The 23,639-nt window shown below is 41.6% G+C and overlaps 1 protein-coding gene across 8 annotated transcripts in view; it reads left to right on the top strand.

Annotated features, from left to right (window-relative positions):
• Positions 1-948: 948 nt before the first annotated feature.
• NRAP (nebulin related anchoring protein) overlaps positions 949-23,639 on the top strand; it is a 76,806-nt gene continuing 54,115 nt past the window's right edge. For 2 of the 8 annotated variants that reach the window (XM_077947537.1, XM_015148211.3), the window contains exons 1-12: positions 949-1,310; positions 1,674-1,768; positions 2,356-2,443; positions 7,526-7,630; positions 10,954-11,058; positions 12,041-12,145; positions 13,172-13,276; positions 14,540-14,647; positions 14,943-15,047; positions 18,660-18,767; positions 19,759-19,875; positions 22,963-23,067. In XM_077947537.1, the coding sequence (XP_077803663.1) occupies positions 1,239-1,310; positions 1,674-1,768; positions 2,356-2,443; positions 7,526-7,630; positions 10,954-11,058; positions 12,041-12,145; positions 13,172-13,276; positions 14,540-14,647; positions 14,943-15,047; positions 18,660-18,767; positions 19,759-19,875; positions 22,963-23,067 (1,218 nt within the window). In that variant the 5' untranslated portion in view covers positions 949-1,238. The remainder of the gene's footprint in view (positions 1,311-1,673; positions 1,769-2,355; positions 2,444-7,525; positions 7,631-10,953; positions 11,059-12,040; positions 12,146-13,171; positions 13,277-14,539; positions 14,648-14,942; positions 15,048-18,659; positions 18,768-19,758; positions 19,876-22,962; positions 23,068-23,639) is intronic. The other 6 variants (XM_077947539.1, XM_015148214.3, XM_077947540.1 and 3 more) reach the window with 4 other exon arrangements.

Genomic DNA, 23,639 nt, shown 5'->3' with positions numbered 1-23,639 from the left:
TGAGGAGCAGTTGCCTGCTTCAGATGGGATGAGTGCTCATCTGTTTGGAAAAGTTCCTACCATTACCTACGACTTCATACCTGACCTCTATAGGCATTTTGGTGTGAGTATTAAATTTATTTCATTAATCCAATAAATCCTTATGAAGCACCTTTTATTGCCAGGCCTTGTTCTAGGCATGGGGGATATAGAAGTGGCAAAAAGGACCAAGGATCCTGTTTAGATAGGATTCATATTTTGATGGGAGAGACACGATTTTTAAAAGTAGAAACATTAACATGTAATATGTCCAGTTGTGATACCGACATGAAGACCATCAAGCAGGCTAAGAGTAATAGAAGATAATGAGATAGGAGTGGGAACAGGTGAGGTACCACTTTGTATCAGGTATTTCTATAAGGTGATCAGGTGACATTTCAGCAGAGACTGAAGGCAATGAGAGGCTTCCCAAAGCCAGGAAGAGAGATTCTGTCTTCATGTTACCCCTTTTAAGGCCTGTGAGGCGGGGGACCAAGCACAAAGGCCTTCTTGGAACATTCTAGAATAAAATACAGAGGTCAAAACACCAAGAGTTCTCATTTGTTTTTAGTTTCGCATTCCAGTAGAAGCTAAACACAAATTGATACCTTATTAAGTGTTTAGTTTCACTGTTGTAAACACTTTGGATAGGTAAAGTTAAAACTCAAGTGTGATATTTATCCATTTAAAGGAGTGAATCAATCCTATTTTATTTTCTATATTTTTGGGAGCTGGCCTTTCTGCTTTAGTCATAGGATGCATAGAGCAAGCTTTTCTAATTTGATCGTTGGATGACGGTGTGGCATCTTCCTTTAGGTTCTTTTCTTGGGTCATGATCACAGCTAGTGCTAAACCACTCCATGCTGCCTGATCATACACCAGGATTTGGTTATCCACATAAACATGATGCTGTTGTGAGTTCATTTTTCTATTTAGAGAAGCATGTCAGCTAGAAATACTTCCACCTTATTTCCCAGACGCATGCGTGCTGAGTGAGTGGCCAAAATAGCCCCTTGAGTAAGTGGCAGCTTTAAAAACCATCCAACTGCTGACTTCAAACTAGAAGGTCAGCAAAGGAAAGTGGAAGTTGGACTCTGAACGATCGAGGCGCCCACAGGAATTTTAGAGACGTCGGATTTTGAAGGCTTGAACTAGACTGGGGGTTCTCCTTGCATTTCTTGCCTGTTGCCTATCTTTGTCTTCTCCCTTCCGGCTTCGAGATGAATGTGCAGGCTTGCTCTAGGTGTGGGTATGGGGTTTATCCTGCTGAGAAGATCAGCTGTATAGATCAGGTCAGTAGACGTTTCTTGGCTTTTGTGAATAATAACAAACACAGGAAATTGACCTTCTCACATATGGGCATAGGTAAATATGGAAATTTAATTTTCAGTTAAATTTTTTTGAACCACAAGAAAAAGTTGTATTTTCCCACCTTTATTTAGTTCTACCCATTTCTATTTCTTCTATGTTGTCTCGAAAAGAAAAAGTTATCCATTTATTTAACTGTGAGTGTTGTTATAGCTGAGTGTGTGGTTTTTAATTTTTTTAAATCACCATTTTATCCTCGAAGTTCATTTTTGTACCCTAAAATATATAAGTACCTTGAGTCTGGGGGAGAAAAGGTAATTGCTAAATCTTCTCTGTATGATTTCTAGATATGGCATAAAGCCTGTTTTCACTGTGAAGTTTGCAAGATGATGCTGTCTGTTAATAACTTTGTGAGTCACCAGAAAAAGCCGTACTGTCACGCGTAAGTGTTTGATGCCCTCACCACCACCTCTTGAGTTTTATTTGTTTTTCAACAAGGAGCCAACTAAATGTTCAAATCACATACCCCGGGGTTAAATACAAGAAATATCTTCCCCAAAGTGTTCACTTGTATCCTGTCATTAAAGAGACCTAAGGTGGGATTTTATGCAATGGACACAAAATCTCAAATTTCTTCCAAGTAAAAGATCAAATATAACCACTATAACCTCATGTCAAATGATTAAATATTGTGCAGAAAAATATAATGGCCATAAATATGCATCTAGAGCTTTGAAGTATTTTCTTTTAAATAATTTCAGAATCCTTTTTTACTTTCTTTAGGAAGTTTTCAAGTGATCATTTCCAGTTAAATTTAGGCTTTCAGTTGTATATGTTGATTTTATTTGATTTGCTTTTTTTTTCTGGAAGATGCATTGCCTGGAAAATCATGAACTTAATTTTTAAGTTTTATATTTATTGATTTTTTAAAAAAATAACTATTATTATTTAAAAATAATCTTAAGAATAGTCCCTCAATCATTTGGATAAAGTACATTTCTAATTTTGATTTTTACCTATTTGTTGTAGCCATAACCCTAAGAACAACACTTTCACCAGTGTCTATCACACTCCATTAAATCTAAATGTGAGGACATTCCCAGAAGCCATCAGTGGGGTAAGTTATTTAATTTTCAGTGGGACGGAGGGTATGGAGAATGGTTGGTTACTGGGTAGAAACATACAATTAGATAGAAGGAATATGTTCTAGCCAGGCACGGTGGCTCACACCTGTAATCCCAAGACTTTGGGAGGCCAAAGCAGGCAAGTGGTTTGAGCTTAGGAGTTAGAGATTGGCCTGGGCAACATAGTGAGACCCTGTCTTTATTTCTTAGAAAATTAAATAAATAAAAGAAGGAATATGTTGTGATGTCCTATGGCAGAGTAGGGTGACCACAATTAACAACAAAGTATCATATAATTCAAAATAGCTGGAATAGAAATAATACTTGAGGCGAAACACCCTAAATACCCTGACTTGATCATTATACATTCTAATACGTAACGAAATATTACATGTACTCCACAAATATGTGCAAATATTATATATCCATTAACAATGCTTAGGCACGTGTAAAGTTTTTAAGTGTCTCTGTCTGCATGTGAAGCTGCCCATTTCCTCCACATACACATGTAAAGTGCATTTGAGTAACAAATGTGACTGTTTGTTCTCCCACAATTTTAGGGGCCAATATACAGGATAATGTAGATAGAATAATTGAGGTCCTTGATTTCAGTATAATCTTTGTGTCTTGACCAGCTCAAGGCTGTTTCATAAAATGATGACAGTTCGTAGAGTAGGCTCTGCACACACTAGATGCTTACTACATAAAACAATGTTTACATAGTTGGAACATATTACAAGGATCTTGACTTTTCCCTGTGATATTCTGGCACGTAAAATCAAAACCTTTAGTTTCACACGCAAGTCTCTCTGAATTCAGTCATTACTTAGGATTATTGACAGCCTGTTTTCCCCTTGGGGTGGGAATAGGTCAAAGATGTTTTCCTTTGGAAAGGAAGTTTAGTTTAGGAGGTGTGGAGTTGAGATGGGGAGGTAAACATGGAGGCCACACTGCCAAATCCAACCTCTTGAAAATCTAATAGTGGAGTTTTGTCAAATAACCAGCTATCGGCGTAACTCTTGCACCTATTAAAATGATGAATCATTGAGCTTCTATAACCCATGCCCACACGAAGTTGCTCTGTGGGATGAAGTTTTAGTGGCTTTCTAAAATTAGAAAATTACCCATGAGGTGAAAGGTTCTCTAGTAATCCCTCTTTACCCAAGATTCCCTTCCTAATGTTGCTCCACCTCATACTGACTCCCTTCCTTGCCCAACTGTCCTCCTCCCAAGAAACTGTATATGAGATAGAGGTAGTGGTCTTGCTGTGTGGCTCTGTACACATGCTGCCAAGATACCTTATTTTCACTAAATGCTTAGAACTAATTGTGAGTTTATTATTTCTTTTATTTAACAAGCTTATATAGCATTTACTGTGGAAGCACTTAATTCATTTAACATACATTGCAACCCAATGAAGTTGATACTACTATCATCCCATTTTACGATGAGGAAATGGAGGCTCAAATTGTTGCTCAGATATCATTGCTTCCTAGGGATTCACAAGTCTTAAGAATTCACAAGCAATCCTAGGTTACTGAGAAGCCTAATTCTTTTAGGACTTTGTTTTCATCTCTTGGTGTCTGAGGGCAGCTACATGAAATTATAGTAAATATTGAATATAGCTCTTACTTAAACAGAGTGCTAAACACTCTGATAAGTTATTTATATTATCTCATGTGTTCTTGACAAGAGCCTTCTGTAATATTATCGTGTTATAGTTGAGGAAACTGAGGCTCAGAGAGGTTAAATAACCTGCCTAGTTTACCCAGCTGGTTGGGCACAAATCCAGATCTGTTTAACTTTAGAATATTTGTTAGTGGCTCACTTTCATATATACCCAGAGGGTGGCAAACTCTCCAGAAGACAAAAGCACTTGTTCATGTTTTCAAATATCCAGATGTTTCTGCAGTTGTGTAGCGAGGATTTGACAAATAAAGTATGAGGAGATGTACTTTACATCAGAATACTGTTTGCATTTATTACACTGTCTACAGAAAGATCCATAATGTCTGTATTTTCCCTCTAACTGAGCCACAGCGGGCATGTCTCCACCTTATAATCACACAACAGGTTGCACACTATTTTCCTTTTTTTGAAGTGGGAGTGGACTCACTTTATTTTAACTGTGTATGACAGGCCCGACATGGAGCAAGGCTAGGATTGTTGCTGGTTTTATTTCCAGCCACAGACAGTGATGTGAGCTTCCCAGGAGGCCTGCGTGTGTGTATTTGTTTGTGTCTATGTGACAGTGTATATGTGTGTATATATATGTGTGTGTGCATCTGGGGAGTGTGTATATGTGTGTATGTAGGTATGAATGTGTGTGCGCACACATCTATATGTGTGTATGTGATGTGTGTGCATGTGTATGTGATGTGTGTGCATGTGTATGTGTGTGCACATGTTCATGTGTATTGTATGCATGTATTTGGTGTGTATGTATATATGTGTATGTATGTATATGTGTATGCATGTGGGATATGTATAGGTGTATGTGGTATGTATATATGTGTATATAGTGAGTGTATATATGTGTGTATGGTGTTTATGTATGTATGTATGTATATATGTGTGTATGGTGTTTATGTACGTATGTATGTTTATATGTGTATATGGGGTGTGTGTGTGTATATGTGTGTGTTGTCTACTGAGATCACTTTCTCCTTCTTGCCCACCAGGGACAAAGTAAAATGGACAGCCATGTCCCTTACAGGGCCCAGCTCTTACAACTGCCCGAGGGTGTGCTATGAATTACCTTTCACCTCCTTGTGATCTCTGAGAGACTTTGACAATTGAATAAAAAACAAATTCATTGTGCAAGTGCTAAAATCAAAAAAGGAAAGAGAGTTTTCAGTGATGGTGATGAAGGAGAAAAGCAAAGATTTTAAGCTGGCATTCAGAGCTGATTTGCAGTGTTTTGTTCCTAAATGTCACCCTTTGGAAAATAAATATTTGCAAAGATAGAATTTCCTCTTTGGTAGGTGTGAATGGAATTTTTAGAAAAATAAAACATCTAGGCTTTTTTTCTATTCAGAGGATGAAATTTAGCCCTTCATGCTTCCTTACCCCACTGGTCAGATTTATGGCATTTTTTCCTCTATTTCCTCGATGTAATCATGAACCTCAAGAAAGGTCCCTGGAGGAGGCAAACCCTCCCCAGTGGTAGATTTGCACTGGGGAAGGAGGACAGCAAATATAACTTTCTAGAAGTGGGCAGAATATCTATTTTGGCCATGTGTTTCTGATTACTAAAGTACATTGTTCTCAAGGAGGGCAGTTTCCCCCAACCCCTACCTGGGGGACATTTGTTACTGTCTGGGGACATACTGATTGTCGCGACTGGTGTTGGTGGGGTATTATTGCATCTGGTGGGTAGAGACCTAGGATGCTGCTAAACATCTTGCCATGCTTGAGGCAGTCCTCCACAACAAATAATTAACTGGCCCAAAATATTGGTAGTGTTATTTGTAGGTAAACAAACAAACAAACAAACAAAAAAAGCCCACTTTAAGTTTATGTAACGTTCATTTGTTTCTTAAAAATACAAGGAAAAAGCATGTAAAGATCTCTCAATGTATATATTTAAAATATACACATCAAGTAGCATTAAGCAGTAGGAACCGTGGAGAGTCAATGTCAGAAGATGCCCTCGATAGGGAACAAGAATTCTTTGGGTTTAAACTTTTCTCTGAGCTTGTTTTCTCATTATGTTTAAAATTAAGAATTTAAACTTCAGCTTGTAAAAATTGCAGATTTCTTTCTTTCTTTCTTTCTTTCTTTTTTTTTTTTTTTCAGGATCTCATTTTTTTTGCCCAGGCTGTAGTGTAGTGGCATGATGTCGGCTCACTGCAACCTCCGCCTCCTGGGTTCAAGTGATTCTCATATCTCAGCCTCCTGAGTAGTTGGGACTACAGGCGTGCAGCACCATGCTCAGCTAATTTTTTCTATTTTTAGTAGGGATGGGGTTTCACTGTGTTGGCTAAGCAGGTCTCGAACTCCTGGCCTCAAGTGATCTGCCTGCCTCGGCCTCACAAAGTGCTGGGATTACAGGCGTGAGGTACTGCGCCTGGCCAAAATTGCAGATTTCTGGGCCCCGCCTCCTACCTAATAAATTTTGATATCTTAGTTTGGACCTAAGACCTTCTGATTTTTTTTCTTTTATAGTTAGTTCTTTTTACATTTAAGAAATCTTTGTCTATCTCAAGGTTATGAAGATGTTACTGAGAGGTCAGTTTCCCCCAATTAATCTATACATTCAAGGCAATCCCATTCAAAATCCTGGTGTTTTTCTGTGGAAATGGACAGACTGATTCTGAAACGAATATAAAAACACAAAGCTTCAAAAATAGCCAAGAAACCAAAGAACAAAATTGAAGGACTCACCAGATTTCAAGACTTACTCTATAAAAGCAGACTTACTCTATTAACTCAGCATAGAATTGGCACAAGAAGAGAGAAATAGACCAGTGGACTCCAATACAAGGTCCAGAAATAGGGCTGCATGTATATGGTCACTTGAATTACGAGAAAGGCATCACTGCAATTTACCATAGCAAGAATGATTTTTCAATAAACAGTACTGTAGTAATTGGGTATTTATACAGAAAAAAATGAACCTTGACAGTTATCTATACGTAAAAATTAACTCAAGGTTTATTACAAATCAGGGTGTTACAGGTAAAATTGTGAGACACACGAAATTGCGGAGCCAGCATTTTAACAAGCTCCCTGGGTGATGATTACACGACTAAAATTAAGAACCACTACTCTAATGCCCAGTGTTTTCTCAGGTTACTCTAATTTGCATTGTGTGGTAGGTTTATAAAGACTTTGTCTCGGTCACTTTAATTGCACTGCTCCAAAGAGCTTTGCACACAGCAGGTGTTCTATATGTGCCACCTGGTTGGTGGTGCAGATGAAACCACAGGGAGACTGACAGCGCAGTGTGCCTTGTAGCTCAGTGCTTTGCAGTTGAGACTGAGCAAAATCCCCCAATTTTAGCTAGGAATTGTTTGTCTATTTTTTTTCTCTTTTCTGATGGAAACATCACTGACGACATCTTCCTTGTGCAGATCCATGACCAAGAAGACGGTGAACAGTTTAAATCAGTTTTTCACTGGGACATGAAATCCAAGGATAAGGAAGGTGCACCTAACAGGCAGCCCCTGGCAAATGAGGTGAGAGAAAAGTGGTAAGTGGGTTTGGAAAAAGAAAGAATGACATACTATGTCAATTGAATGTATTATTATTATTACTTCTAGAGAAAATCAAGTAGGTTTCCTTTCATCCGGTTTGTCATTCCTACTGTCTATGGAAGACCTCAATCAGCGTGTCCTAACATCACCTGAACTCTATCTGCCCCAGGCCAGGTTCACTGTCTTCCCCTTCCAGCCACGATATTTCTATCACCCAGGTTTGAAACGAAGACTACCCTTTCTTCCTCCAACACTTACTCAGCTCCACCCCTTTCTCTCCACTCTCCCAGTTCTCATCACGTCATTTCCTGCCTGGACCTTTACGAGGCTTCCCAAGATGGCTTCTTTCCCTCGTCCGGGCTGTCCTCTCTGCAGCTTCTCTCCACCCTTCCCGGGTATCCCTGACTTACTCTTCCCACCTCCCCTGTCTGTTGACAGACTCATCATTTCAGAATTCCTTAGCCATTTATTTTATTTACACACATAATATATGCATAAGAATTTGCATTATTCTCACTGTAAAAAAAAAAAGATCCAAACAGTACAAAGGTAACCCTTTATCCACCACCTCCAATTCCAGTTTTCTCTGTAGAAGTACCCGCTTTCATCAACCTTGTGGGTAGCATCCTTCCAGACTTTTCTCTCTTGATTTGCAAATAAAACTATCTATATCTGTCTTTCTAGAGTTTACTTTTGGACATGTTTACTACCATTTATTGAAGGATCTTGAATGAGTTATTTAACCGTTCTTTACTTCAACTTTCTCATCTGTAAGGTGAACTTCAAACACTTCCTAACATAATGATATTGTGATGATCAAAAGATCTTGGAACAGTGGTAGGCACAATAAATATCAGCTAGTATTATTTGTTATTGAAAATTATATACGTATATATGTTATATAAACCAAAAGTATCTGAGACAGGTCTCAATCCATGTAGAAAGTTTATTTTGCCAAGGTTAAGGATACGCCCACGACACAGCCTCAGGAGGTCCTGACAGCCTGTGCCAGAGGTGGTCAGAGTACAGCTTGCTTTTATACATTTTAGGGAGACATGAGACATCAATCAGTACATGTGAGGTGTACATTGGTTCCATCTGGAAAGGCAGGGTAACTCGAAGTGGGGGCTTTCAGGTTGTAGGTAGATTTGAAGTTTTCTGATTGGCAGTTGGTTGAAAGAGTTATTAACTAAAAACCTGAAATCAATAGAAAGAAATGTCTGGATTACAATAAGGGATTGTGGAGACCAAAGTTTTATCATGCAGATGAAGCCTCCAAGTAGCAGGTTTCAGAGAGAATAGATTGTAAATATTTCTTATCAGACTTAAAGTCTGTGTTGGTGTTAATACTGGTCCGTAGGCTTTTCCTGAATTCCAAAAGGGAGGTGGGTATAATGAGACATGTTTGACCTCCCCCTTCCCATCATGGCCTAAACCAGTTTTGCAGGTTAACTTTGGAATGTCCTTGGCTGAGAGGAGGGGTCTGTTCTGATGGGTAGGGGGCTTAGCATTTTATTTTTTGTTTACAGTATATTAAATGTATACTTTTTTCATGAAACAATATGCATTGTTGTGAAGTAGTTTTCACTCAACAAATATCTTGGAAATATTTCTATATCAGCATCCTTTTAAGCCATCGTGAATGGGTGGATCATAGGTGCACCATTAAAAATGGATGTACAAGGCCGGGTGCTATGGCTCACGCCTGTAATCCCAGAACTTTGGGAGGCCGAGGTGGGTGGATCACCTGAGGTCAGGAGTTCGAGACCAGCCTGGCCAACATGGCAAAACCTCGTCTCTACTAAAAATACAAAAATTAGCCAGACATGGTGGTATGTGCCTGTAATCCCAGCTACTCAGGAGGCTGTGGCAGGAGAATTGCTTGAACCTGGGAGGCAGAGGTTGCAGTAAGCTGAGATAGTGCCACTACACTCCGTCCTGGGTGACAGAGCAAGCCTCTGTCTCAACAACAACAAAAAAAGAATGGATGTACAATACTATACTATCCTATTGATAGACAGGATTACAGGATTATTCAAAAAAAATTTTTCTATTGCAAAGTTGCAATGAACACTCTTGTTCAAGACCTCTTTTGTACACAAATGAGTTTTTTTCTAGACTAGCTAATGAAAAAACAAAGTTGCTAGATCAAAGGGTATGTCCCTTTTAAATTTTAATTGGGGCTCAAATTGCATTCTAAAATAGCTGTACATTTTATATTCCCAAAGGCAGTTTGTGAGAATGCCTGTTTCCCCACATTCTAACCAGCACTTGGTATTGTCAGATAAGTGTTTGGACAATCTGCGTCTTGTTTCAATTTAGATGTCCCTGATTGCTAGTCAGGTTGAGTGTAATTTCACATATGAATAATCTGTCTTTCCAGATCTCCAAAGGCTGGCTCTACCCAACCTGTCCAACTTGCCCCCCTCCAGCCCACCTGGCTCCCCATCTCTTTCCCTCGGGTCCAGTCAAACCCAGCTCCTTATGGTCCTAAGTACTGAGCCCATCACTGCCTTCATGCTTTTATTCATGGCAGCCCACATTCCTGGAATTTATTCAACAAATAATTATTGAGTCTATGAGTTGCTACATACTGTTCCAAGCTTTTGGGATGCATTAGTGAACCAAACACAAAAATCCCTGCCCTCATGGAACTGACCTTCTAGAGTGGATGCCATTTTTTCTCCCTTGGCCTCTGCTAATTGCCCTCAGCCCTGGAGGTACAGCTCAAATTCTATCTTCCTGCTCCAAATGGGACCCATCTCTTACAGACTGCTTTTTAAAGATTCTTATTGTACTTATCACTCAGACAATACACTTAAACCATAACTGTTTTCTAATTGCTATTTGTTTCATGTTAGTTTTATCTCCCAAGGTGGTAGGTCATGAGTATCTTAAAAGAGAAACTTTGCCTTTCCTTTTTTTTTTTCTTTTCTTTCCATTGTCAGTTGTCAAGTAACAGGTAGTAGGTTTTTGACATTTGTCTGAAAAATGTTGATTAATCTCAGATTACCTGATCGCAGTGATTTCCCCTCCTCCTCACCCAATCCTGATGCAATGGTGTGCAAGAAAATGCTGTTATATTCCAAATTTTCCTGTGACATAGTGGTTTTCAGAAAGTTCAATTATTTAGAAACTTAGGTCATTTTCTAGCCTGAAATAAATGAACATTTCAGTTAGCTAAGACCCAGGATTTACCAATAGGAGTTTATAATGTTTAAGAATATCTTCTTTTGACAATGTATGTAAGTGTTACTGGGAGTCTGGGACATGTGTTTATATCCCTTCGTGTGCTTCCTTTGTAGAGAGCCTATTGGACTGGATATAGGGAAGGGAATGCTTGGTGCCCAGGAGCTCTGCCAGACCCCGAAATTGTAAGGATGGTTGAGGCTCGAAAGTCTCTTGGTGAGGTAAGCACCCTAGAAATTGCTTTAGGAATTGGTTTAGCAATTACTTAGCAATTAGTTTGACTGTTCCTTGACTTTTACAATTGTGGTAGACAGAATGATGCTATCATCCCCAAAGACACCCATGTCCTAATCTCTGGAACCAGGAGGGTCAGAGTCAGAGGAAAGGTGATGCAGTGACAGAAGCAGAGGCCAAAGCCATGTGGGGCAGGAACTAGAAATGTGGGGGCCTCTAGAAGCTGGAAAAGGCAGAGAAATAGATTATCCTCTAGAACCTCCAGAAGGAATCATCCCTGATGGCCCATTTTAAAGTACTGACCTCCAGAATCATAAGAGATCTTAGCAGGCTTTCACATAGGGAAGACAATTTTAGCCTGAATTGTGGAAATCCTCAACCATTTGCACAGGTTACACTCTAGGTAACTAGATCCCTCCTAGTTACCTCTAGGTACACTTACCCTTTGAAGAATCTACTTTGGAAAACACTGTTAGTCCTCATGACTTTTCCTTTAGAAAATGGAAAGAAAACGCTAGAAACACAAATGCTAAGGTGTTAAGTCTCATTAGGAAAACTAATCATCAGAGATATTCAGAAAGTCAGAAGGGAAAAATCAGAGACATTTTACTTCCAATACTGTAGGACTCTTGCTAGCAGACGAGTTACAGGAAAGTCACCCACCTATTAATTAATGGCTGTGTTACCTACAGGCCTTAGAGTCAAAGGGCAGCCCTTGAGTTGTGCTAGGTCCCCATATTTTGATATGAACATTGAAGAGGAGCCCCTTTGACATGGGAAATATGAGTTCTTCAGTGCTGATGGTTTTATTCAAATTGCCAATTATAAGCCATATTTAAATTTATTACAGGTGATTGAAATATTTCCGAAGCACTTTATAAATCTAGTTTCATTGGTTTTATTGCAGTTTTCTTAGCTGTCATTCAATATCATCTCAGTTCTCATGCTGACATTGGTTCTGACCAACAGGAATATACAGAAGACTATGAGCAGCCCAGGGGCAAGGGGAGCTTTCCAGCCATGATCACACCTGCTTATCAAAGGGCCAAGAAAGCCAACCAGTTGGCCAGCCAAGTGAGTGTCTGGGTGCCTTTTCACCATTGATTATGCTAATTTTTGTTGTTAAAGAACCCCCATGGTTTAGGGAAAAAACAATAAAAGAGTGCTTTGGGGAGGTAGGTACCACAGGTGTCATATTACAGAGAAAACTGTGTTCTTGCCTTTTCCCTGTCAACTGTTCTCGGTGATTGGACCATATCTGTAAAATACAGAGAAGACTGTGTAATTCACCCAAAGCCTGGACCACATGATTTCTTGAGTTTGCTTTAGCATTGAAGACATTTTTTATTTTTATATTTTTTATTTTTATTTTTTGTGAGAAGGCGTCTTGCTCTGTCGCCAGCTGTAGTGCAGTGGCACAATCTCGGCTCACTGCAACCTCCGCCTCCTGGGTTCAAGTGATTCTCCTGCCTCAGTCTCCTGAGTAGGTGGACTACAGGTGCCCACCACCACACCCAGCTAATTTTTGTATTTTTAGTAGCAATGGGGTTTCACCATGTTGGCCAGGGCAACAATGGTGACCTTGTGATCTACCTGCCTCAGCCTCCCAAAGTGCTGGGATTACAGGCGTGAGCCACTGCGCCCAGCCGAAGACACTAATTTTTAACTGGGTGTCAGGTCCACCGGAAGAGTAGCAAAGTTTATTTGTTAAAAGCTCAGATTTTGGAGCCAGAATGCTGAAATTTGAATCCTGGCTCTATCCCTTAGTGCTAAGTGACCATAGACAAATTACTTAATTTCTCTCTTCCTTGGCTTCTCATTTGTAAAGTGAGAAAAACATTGGTCCTGCCAAATGTGATTGTTATGGAGATTAAGCAAGTTAATATTTGTTGGAGTGTGGCAATCCCTGGCACACTCCTGGACTTAGCACATTGGCATAGATACTTTTTGAGGAGGAGCCCATGAAACAAGCCACAGAAGACTTGCCACAGGTTTGCGTTGAGTGTAGCCTGATGGTGCAGCTTTAGGAGAGCCACAGGGAGAGGTCATTGCAGAGGCTGTGAGGTGGGTGCACCCTTGACTCTACTGTCTTCTCATCAGGTGGAATATAAGAGAGGGCATGATGAACGCATCTCCAGGTTCTCCACGGTGGCGGATACTCCTGAGCTGCTACGGAGCAAGGCTGTGGCACAGCTTCAAAGTGATGTAAGAAAGGAGGGAGGCCAGTCCATCACTGATGGGCATTTGGGTTGATTCCTCGTCTTTGCTCTTGTGAATAGTGCTGCAGTGAACATACACGTGCATGTATCTTTATAATAGAATGATAAAAAGGAACAAGATCATGTCCTTTGCAAGGACATGGATGGAGCTGGGGGCCATGATCCTCAGCAGACCAATACAAGAACAGAAAACCAAACACCCCATGTTCTCACTTATAAGTGGGAGCTGAGCAATGAGAACACATGGACACAGGGAGGGGAACAACACACACTAGGTCCCATGGTGGGGAGCTGGCGGGAGGGAGAGCATCAGGATAAATAGCTAATGCATGCCGGGCTTAATACCTAGGTGATGAGCTGATAGGTACAGCAAACCACCATGGCACACATTTACCTATGTAACAAACCTGCACATCCTGCACATATATTCTGGAACTTAAATTAAATTTAGAAAAGAGAATGAGAAATGAGGGAGGCCAAGATGCAGTGGTTTGCACGTAAGATCCCTCTTTCTTTCCTTGCTTGGAGGTGGAGGGAGGGAGAATGTAGCAGACATTCTAGTCCTGCATGGGTACACAAGAAGAAATTCCTGAGGTCAAGGATGGTTGGGTTTGATAAGTCAGTTAGCAGAGACCTCGCAAAAACACTTCTTTAAAGAGAAAACTTTAGATTGGATTAACACCAAATTGGATGTATCTGAGTAATCTGAGAGAAATCTCTCTTGCCACTACAAATCAGAGAACATAATTTCTAAACAACTTTTACCACTTGCATTTACATAACCCAGATGTTCCATAGCATAATAAAATCAAGAACTTAGTGTTGTTCTGAATGGGATATTGAAGCAGAAATCCAGCTTCTGCTTAATACGTGGTTTCCTCTTGCCTTAGCCTCGATCTGGGGTTGAGAAGACTTTTGTGTCTCCCAAACATGGCTGACAACTCCTTGAGGGCTGAAGACTTATTCCTCTGCCCAGGCCCAGTGCCTGGCCTGCACCAGGTGCTTAGCAAGCACGTTTTGAATTCCACATTGGGTGTCTCCATGTGCCAGGCACGGTGCTGGGTACTGGGAATAAGAAGGTGAATAAGATGCACATGGCCCATCAAACAGTAAGCCATTATATGCCATATGAGCTATGACAGGAGATGGGCAGGATGTCATGGAACCCTTAGCAGAGCATCTCACTAAGATCATCTGATAAACAGTGGGATTGGGGCATGTGATTCACATTTTTTTTTCCCCATTTCAGGTGAGATACACAGAGGACTATGAAGAACAAAGAGGGAAAGGCAGTTTCCCTGCGATGATCACACCCGCCTATCAGATAGCCAAAAGAGCCAATGAGCTGGCAAGTGATGTAAGTTTCCTTGACAATGTGGTCATGTTAGGGAGAAAAAGGAATGTGAACCTGGGTCTGGGGAGTCCAACCTCCTGTCGACTTTTGCATTTACCCTGAAGCCAGGGAGTAGTTTTCTTTCACAGTTTTAAGTCAATTTTACCATGACAATGACCTGGCACTTTTATGTCTGAGACATACCTACTCCCTAGATCCAAGCAGAAAAAGAATATTCCATTAAGACATTCACTTTTACTCTTTTGGCTCCTGTGTATGGGAGTCAAATTCACCAAGTTTGTCCTTTGCCTTCAAACAGGTGAGGTACCATCAACAATATCAAAAAGAAATGAGGGGAATGGCTGGTCCAGCCGTTGGAGCTGAGGGCATGTTGACAAGGGAATGTGCAGACCAATATGGCCAGGTATGTGATAAAATGATCTCCTGCCCTGCTCTTTTCCATGTTTGGCCCCTTCTAGGTTGTGATATAGCTATGACCATTTAATCAGGGGTGGGGCTGTCATTTAATTTACCTTATTTATGAAAGGTAGATTTTCCAAGATGGAAAGTAGCGGACAAACAGTTGTACAGGGCTCAAGTTGACCCACTTAGGAAAACAGATTGAGGCACTTTTTTTTAAATAAACAAATGACTTATACCAATATGGTGGCTTGGCCAAGAAGAAAGCATTCTTATCTGTCCATTGAAGAACAGTCCCAAGGACTAAGATCAGCTAAGCTTAGCTGGTCTCTATCATAAGCAACATAGAGATCAAAATGCATCTTGAAAAATATTGAGCATTTCACTGAGTAATGGGGCTCATTTTCTTAGAAAGTGAATTTGTTATCTAGATTGGTAGATAAATCAGTATGCCAGAGAATGCAAACCCTTTTTCCAATTTCACTTCTCAGATGAACTCCTTGACAGGGAGTAAAAAAAAAAGATTAAGAAGATAATCACAAGCTAATTATTCTTTGCACATCCCTCTGTCTTTTCTGGTACTAGCCAGGTGTTGTAGGGTAGAAAGGAAGCATTATTGTTCACAGTTGCAAGTAAAGAACATTGGAAGAACATGAGTGTGTATTGGAAGAATACATTCTATGGGTTCAAGTGATTTTTTTTCATAATTGGACAGTTGTTTGAATTATTTGGCAGTAAGTACACTCTCTACAACATATATGATTTAGAAGACCACAATGAATTTGTTTCTGTTCTTTAGAAAAACACATTGCCGTAGTTAGGCATATGCTCATATGAGTCTTAGGATGTGTTTGAAGGTTGGTTGGGACTCCTTTGAAAATGTCTGCCAGAGCAGAAATGCTTGGTTTTGAATTTAAAAGGCCATTTAATCAAATTCTCTAAGTTAATTAAATGGTCTTTTAGTGCTTTAAACCACTGAAAAATGTTTTTACTCATTTCGTATTTTAAATATATTGTTTGGAAAGCTCAGGACAACTTTTAAAAATCAGCTTTTAAAAAAATATCTGGCTTCTATATTTGGTAAAAAATATTTTGTCCTGTATTTGGCCAATCCTATCTACCAGTAGCTATAAGACACATGTATCATTTCATATGTGTACCTAGACATGACTGTAGGTACAGATGGAATGTAACTTTTTAGTATCATAGCTGGTTCTTGATTAGTAGGACGCTTTGATTGAAGTTTTCAGTCCTGAAAATAACAAATGCAAGAATCAAAATGGGTGTTGTTTGATAGCACTGTCAGCAGCTGTTGAGAGGACTCAGTCTAGTATGGCATTTCACTGTTGTGATTTAGCATGACTCGCCAGGGCATGAGGAGGAGGGAGCAAGAGAGAAGCCAGCAGGCAGATAACTATAAATATCTGTAGTGCCTTAAATGCCAACCAATTCATTCTTCTTTTTAACAAGTAACTAGACTTGTTAAAAGGATTATACCATGTAATCAACAGGATTAGGTGTCTTGAAAAAAGATTAACACTTACAACATACATATATACATATACATATATATACACTTAAACATACATATATACATATACATACACACACACACACACACACACACAGACAGAGCGAGAAACTGGAGTAAAGTTACAAACACAGAACTATAGAGCAGAATGGGCAAAGCCATAGAGCATATTACCAAAGAATTTGAGAACCTTTAAAAAAAAACGTATTACTTATTATATTTGGCCAGAATATTCTGGCAGCCAGGCAAAAAGGAGAACTCAGGCTAAATGGTTTTCATTGTTGGATAACGGGGAGCCTGGATTTTCTAATCTGACCCAACTATTTTATTTTAGAAAATGTGTGTGCCACAGTCCAAGCCCTGGTGCTGGAGCTGGGCAGGCCCCTGGCCTGGAGGAGGCCACAGAGAGATGGAGTCATGAGCCTAAGGGGGGCACCATATGGGCTGTTCCAGATTTGTGCGAAAAGTACAGTGAAAACACAGAGGACTCTGCCTGGGGCAGGTCCAGGGGTGAGGGAGGACTAAGGGACTTCTACGAGGAGAAGGTTGTCTCTAAGCTGGGTCTTAAAGTACCTCTGGCTGCCAGGGAGGGGTTATCCGTCATGTGATGACAGTGTCATGAAAGAGAAGGTTTTCCTTTCTGGGAGTGGATGGTTGGTGTGGGGAAGAAAAAAGAAAGGATTAAGACAAAGATTGTAATCCTTAGTCTGAAATATACAGTTAGTCCCATTTCAGATAATCTTATGGTAATTCGAAGTTTTTCCTCCCAAATTACAAAAATTATATAATACTCCTTTTCTGGTTACATGATACATACTACTGGGGAAGGCAGTACCACTGGAGGAGACAGTACCACCGGGGGAGACAGTACCACCCACTGTGGGGGACAGTACCACTCGGGGAGACAGTACCACTGGAGGAGACAGTACCACTGGGGGAGACGGTACCACCGGGGGAGACAGTAGCACCAGGGGAGGCAGTACCACCGGGGGAGACAGTACCACCGGGGGGAGACAGTACCACCGGGGGAGACAGTACCACTGGAGGAGACAGTACTACTGGGGGATACAGTACCACTGGGGGAGACGGTACCACCAGGGGAGGCAGTAGCACAGGGGGAGGCAGTACCACCGGGGGAGACAGTACCGCCGGGGGAGACAGTACTGCTGGGGGATGCAGTACCGCCGAGGGAGACAGTACCACTGGGGGAGACAGTACCACTGGGGGAGACAGTACCACCCACTGTGGGGGACAGTACCACTCCGGGAGACAGTACCACTGAAGGAGACAGTACCACTGGGGGAGACGGTACCACCGGGGGAGACAGTAGCACCAGGGGAGGCAGTACCACCGGGGGAGACAGTACCACCGGGGGAGACAGTACCACCGGGGGAGACAGTACCACTGGAGGAGACAGTACTACTGGGGGATACAGTACCACTGGGGGAGACGGTACCACCAGGGGAGGCAGTAGCACAGGGGGAGGCAGTACCACCGGGGGAGACAGTACCGCCGGGGGAGACAGTACTGCTGGGGGATGCAGTACCGCCGAGGGAGACAGTACCACCGGGGGAGACAGTACCACCCGGGGAGACAGTACCACTGGGGGAGACAGTACCGCCGGGGGATGCAGTACCACAGTACCACCAGGGGAGACAGTACCACCGGGGGAGACAGTACCACCGGCGGAGGTCTCTACATAGATCTGCCACTGGGCATGAGTAAGGTAGTGTTTGAGACCTGCTGGAAGACAAAGGACATCCCTGGTTGTCGGTTAAAAAATGAATATTCCATAACATGTAGGCCTGGGAGAGTGGTAGAGTGTCTGATTTATCCAGTGGAAATAATGATGATCATCATTATATCAGTTGCCATTATTTAGTGCTGACTGTGTGCTGGGTACCAGTAAGTGGGCCTGACTCCAGGGTCTGCCATCTTAAAAGGAATGTTTAAACCATCACATGGACATCACTGGAACCCAAGGTGGATGAACCTCTGTGATAATAGGCTCTGTGAGTGGCCATTGCTGAACTCCGCACATCTGGGGAGGAAAGCATTACTCACTGAAGTTTTTGACCCACCCAGCAGGGTTACCTGGAGGAGTACGAGGAGCACAGGGGAAAGGGCAGCTTCCCGGCTATGATCACTCCAGCATATCAGAATGCCAAGAAAGCCCACGAACTCGCTAGTGACGTAAGTACCATGTAGCTGTGACCGCAGAGCCACAGAGGCAGAGAAGTGAGACTTTGAAGGCTGTGCTTACTGAAACCTCCACACAGATACATTTATTACAGCTGAGCCAAAGTAGAATGTTAGCCCTCAACTCCCATCCAAATTTATGAAGATTGCTTTGGCCCCATTTGTCTGCTTCCAAGGAGATGCACATGGACAACCAGTATAGCTCGCTTGAGACCATTTAAAGCAAGTACAGAGGCTGGCCAGCCAGAGTGGGGTGTTAGGAGAGTTTTGCCAAATGGCCCAATTAGAAATTGAGTAATTTAGGGGAAGAATTGATTAAAATAAGTCATATGATTATCAAACTGGGTGTAACCCGGTGATGAAATGATTTTTATTGGCAGAATGTTAGCCTGCTGGCAGTCCTTGAAAGGCAGGCTATAATTAAACTTGGAAAAGTGACATGCTCACTGCAGATCTTAACATGCTAACTGTAACTTGGTCTCATCAGAACCTAGCATTCATTTCACACCCCTTACCATTTTCTTTTTCTTTCCTTTTCCTTCACTCTCTTTCCTTTCCTTTACCAAAGAACTATTCACCTATTACCCATTGACCCATAACAGCACCATCTTTCCCTGAGGAAGGAAGTTAAAAGACATTACTCTGCCCCTCGTTAGCAGGGAAATGATGTTTAAATCAAGGGCAGAATGGGTTTGGACTGACAACTTTTCTTATGATTATTTTAAGACTTTATTTATTTTTTCCATGCAGAATTAGAGTATAAAGTGTAAAAAGTGTGAAAAGGGCCAGGAAAATTTTAATAACAAAAAAGGACAAAGTAGTTTATAGATTTAATGAAGAGAAAAGGCCACGTGAATATTTTTTTTCCTTCAGAAAATTGTATTAAGTAAATGTTGACATTAAGTCCAGGATAACTTTGGAGTAATTCCTCTCCCAGAGCATGGAAACATCAACTCCAGCCCCGTTTTGTGTGTTTTTATTTCAGATAAAATATAGGCAGGACTTCAATAAGATGAAAGGTGCCGCACATTATCACTCGCTTCCAGCTCAAGACAACTTGGTTCTCAAACGGGCTCAGAGCGTAAACAAACTCGTGAGTGAGGTGAGTGTGGGGGAAGAGCCACACGCATGAGCATCACCTTTTTTATCTCCTACAGTCAGTGAATGAAGTGACCCTATAATAAAAAGCTCTGGCTAAAAGTGTGACACCGGCCAGGTGTGGTAACTAATGCCTGTAATCCCAGCACTTTGGGAGGCAGAGGCAGGCAGATCACCTGAGGTCGGGAGTTCGAGATCAGCCTGACCAACATGGAGAAACCCCGTCTCTACTAAAAATACAAAATTAGCTCAAATTAGCTGGGTGTGGTGGTGCATGACTGTAATCCCAGCTACTAAGGAGGTTGAGGCAGGAGAATTGCTTGAACTTGGGAGGCGGAGGTCGCAGTGAGCTGAGATCGTGCCATTACACTCCAGCCTGGGCAACAAAAGTGAAACTCCATTTCAAAAGAAAATGATGACACCACCTATTCTGCCCGTTGGTTACCGGTTTCCAAGAACAGATATGTGGTAAAATGCAATTTATAAGAGAGCCTAGAATCAAACCAATTACATCTTTCTCTGATGGGTCAGAAGTTACTGCCTAGATCCTCGCAGGGCTGTCAATATTCAAAAGTGCCAGGCAACGGGCTTCTAGTTGCCAGAAAGAATACTGGAGGATCCATCTTTTAAAACAAATCAAACATCTGAAAGAGTGTTTCAAACGTCAAACCCCTCTCATTCTCTTATTATTGAAGTCTGAGTTCCGAGAAGCTGTGTGTTCCGTGTGAATTTCCCTTACCTTACACGCTACGCTGGCTGCCAGAGGGATGTGTTTGGTTTGGCTTGCCCACAGTTTAAGACGTTTTTATTGTGAGGACTGTTTGGCAAGGAAATATCCCCTCTAGATCTTCATATCTTTCTCACGCCCTAGTGTGTCCTTCATGGCATTTTCCCTCATTTGCATTTCTTATCTGGACTCTTGAAGGCATTTGACTTGGCAGCCTCTGGCGACGGGAACAATTATGGCGATTCAAAGCACTCACGTGACAAGTTATCTGCAACTCACAAACAGATATGCAAATATCCAAAAATACTTTCCGTCTCTAACCTCTAAAAGCCAGTCCTTTACCCTAACCTGTTAGCTAACCCGTGGTCCTCTAACTTGGGGCTGCTCCGAGTCACCAGGAGTGATATTTTCCTAAGCCTCATCAGAAGCCTCAGATACTTTGAAGTGATAGATGGCTGCTGAGGCTTTGGAATCTGCATTTTAAACAAATGTTCCAGATGATTCTCATGCTCTAGACCAGAGGTCATCACACTACAGCCTCAGTGACAAATCCAGCCCACAGCCTGCTTTTTAAAATAAAGTTTTATTGGAACACAGTCACATGACATTTGTTTCTGATTATCTGTGACTGCTTTGGAGCTACAAGGACAGAGTTGAGTATAACAATTGACAAAGAATATGTGGCCTGCCAAACCTAAAATATTTACTGTCTGGTCATCTATAGAAAAAGTTTGCTGGCCTTTTGCTGTCACTCACAGAACACTAGATCTAGATAGGACCTCTTCCACCATTAGGCTCTCACTTTGTCATACGCCTGGAAAAGTAAAGTGTCTAATTCTGGGTGGTAGAGACAGAACTGGATCCATACCACTGGGAGTGCACTTCTACCACCCAGGAATAACACCGTTAACATTTTGGCCTTTTTTTTTTTTTTGAGAGGGAGTTTCACTCTTGTTGCCCAGGCTGGAGTGCAATGGCGCGATCTCGGCTCACCGCAACCTCCGCCTCCCACGTCAAGCGATTCTTCTTCCTCAGTCTCTAGAGTAGCTGGAATTACAGGTGCCCACCACCATGCCCAGCTAACTTATTGTATTTTTAGTAGAGACAGGGTTTCACCATCCTGGCCAGGCTGGTCTTGACCTCCCATTTTGGTATTTTTCTTTTTTTTCTTTTTTTTTTTTTTTTGAGACGGAATCTCGCTCTGTCGCCCAGGCTGGAGTGCTGTGGCCGGATCTCAGCTCACTGCAAGCTCTGCCTCCCGGGTTCCCGCCATTCTCCTGCCTCAGCCTCCCGAGTAGCTGGGACTACAGGCGCCCACCATCTCACCCGGCTAATTTTTGTATTTTTTAGTAGAGACGGGGTTTCACCGGTTTAGCCAGGATGGTCTCGATCTCCTGACCTCGTGATCCGCCCATCTCGGCCTCCCAAAGTGCTGGGATTACAGGCGTGAGCCACCGCGCCCGGCCCATTTTGGTATTTTTCTATATGAATATACTGTAATTGAACAGATGAATATAAAAATATATTTATGGTATTAGAATTAGACATACCCCCACCATATAGTTTTGTAAGATATGATAACAAACTGAGGGGTATTTCCTTTGGTAAAGAAGTTGCAAGGGAACCTTCCATTTCTTTACGTCCTTATGTTTAGTCAGTAAGACAAACCAGCCATCTAAGCAGGTAGTTGGCCTTCACTGCCTCATGCTAATTACCTGAGGTGACTTGGAGTCTATTTTATTAATGTAGCCTCACATCCTACATCCAGGCACCCAGGAGAGCTCAAATAGCCAACTGATTTTAAATTACAAGACGCTCTGCATCTGAGTGGTCTCATTTATTATACTCCTTGTAAAGTAACTTTCCTGGTTGAATTGCACTGAAGTATACCTATAAAGATGTGCATACATCATAAATGTATAGTGGGAAGGATTTCCTTAAGTGGGACACATCTGTGTGACTAGCAATCAGATCAAGAAACAGAACATGACCAGACATCCTCCTAAGACATTTCCATTATAGGAAATATGATTTATCCCCCTAATACACTTCCCCTCAAGAGTAACTACCTACCTGAGTTGTAAAACCAGTTTTGCCATTTTCTGAGTTATGAAATCTTATAGTATTTGTTCTTGAAAGCGACTATATACTTTTAATTTTCTGAATGAAACCAATTATTTACTATTTATTATGATTTGTTTTTATCAAGGGAACTATGTCCTGCTAACTTAGCATATTCTATGCTTGATATGTTAAAATCTTGGGTTGAAAGTTTTCTAAAAATATCCTAGTCAAGTCCTGGGACATTTTCAAGAGTGACTTTGGATTTGGTTCTATTGTGTGTCTGGTGTTTTGATTTCCAAGGTGGAGTATAAGAAGGATCTGGAAAGTAGTAGAGGTCACAGTATCAACTACTGTGAAACACCTCAATTCAGGAACGTGAGCAAGATCTCAAAATTCACCAGTGATGTGAGTTGTTAACACTAAGCTTTTGTTTGGGCACTTTTGGTGAGCTTAGTTTTTAGGTCTCCCAAGAGGGGCAGTCTATGGGAATGGATCTATGTGTCTTGGAGAAGCATGGCCTTTTAGGCGTAAATGCCTGGGTTTTGGTTAAGATTGCCTGCTGGGATTGGTCCTCATAGTGTTCAATTCTGTCACATCCCTGATCTTGACCCTGAGTGTTCTGGGCAGGACCTGTCCTCTCCGTTCCCTTGCTTCCTTGTGTGCAGCCCAGTGCCTGGGTCCTAGTGATGAATGCTGGTGAGGGAGCCTGGCTGAGCATGTGACGTCCCCTCTCAGTGTGACTTTGTGCCTCTGAGTTAACATCACCTCATTTCACCCTCAGAGTCACCTGGAGAGCCAGACGTTATTTCCCTGTCTTACAGATGAGCAGATATGTACTAGAGGGGCATTCGCAAATTTGGAGATTCTCAGAGCAGGTCTGAAGATGTATCTTCACGGACATCAAAGACCTGTACTAGATAGTATGTTTTACTTTTGCTTAGTTGCACATAATAGTAGAATTTAAAATTGCAAGGGAC

The sequence above is a fragment of the Macaca mulatta genome, chromosome 9, assembly GCF_049350105.2.
Source record: "Macaca mulatta isolate MMU2019108-1 chromosome 9, T2T-MMU8v2.0, whole genome shotgun sequence".
In the NCBI taxonomy this organism is placed as follows: Eukaryota; Metazoa; Chordata; class Mammalia; order Primates; family Cercopithecidae; genus Macaca; species Macaca mulatta.
Note: the sequence above shows the minus strand (reverse complement) of the source record. Positions and strands in the feature narration are given on the sequence as shown.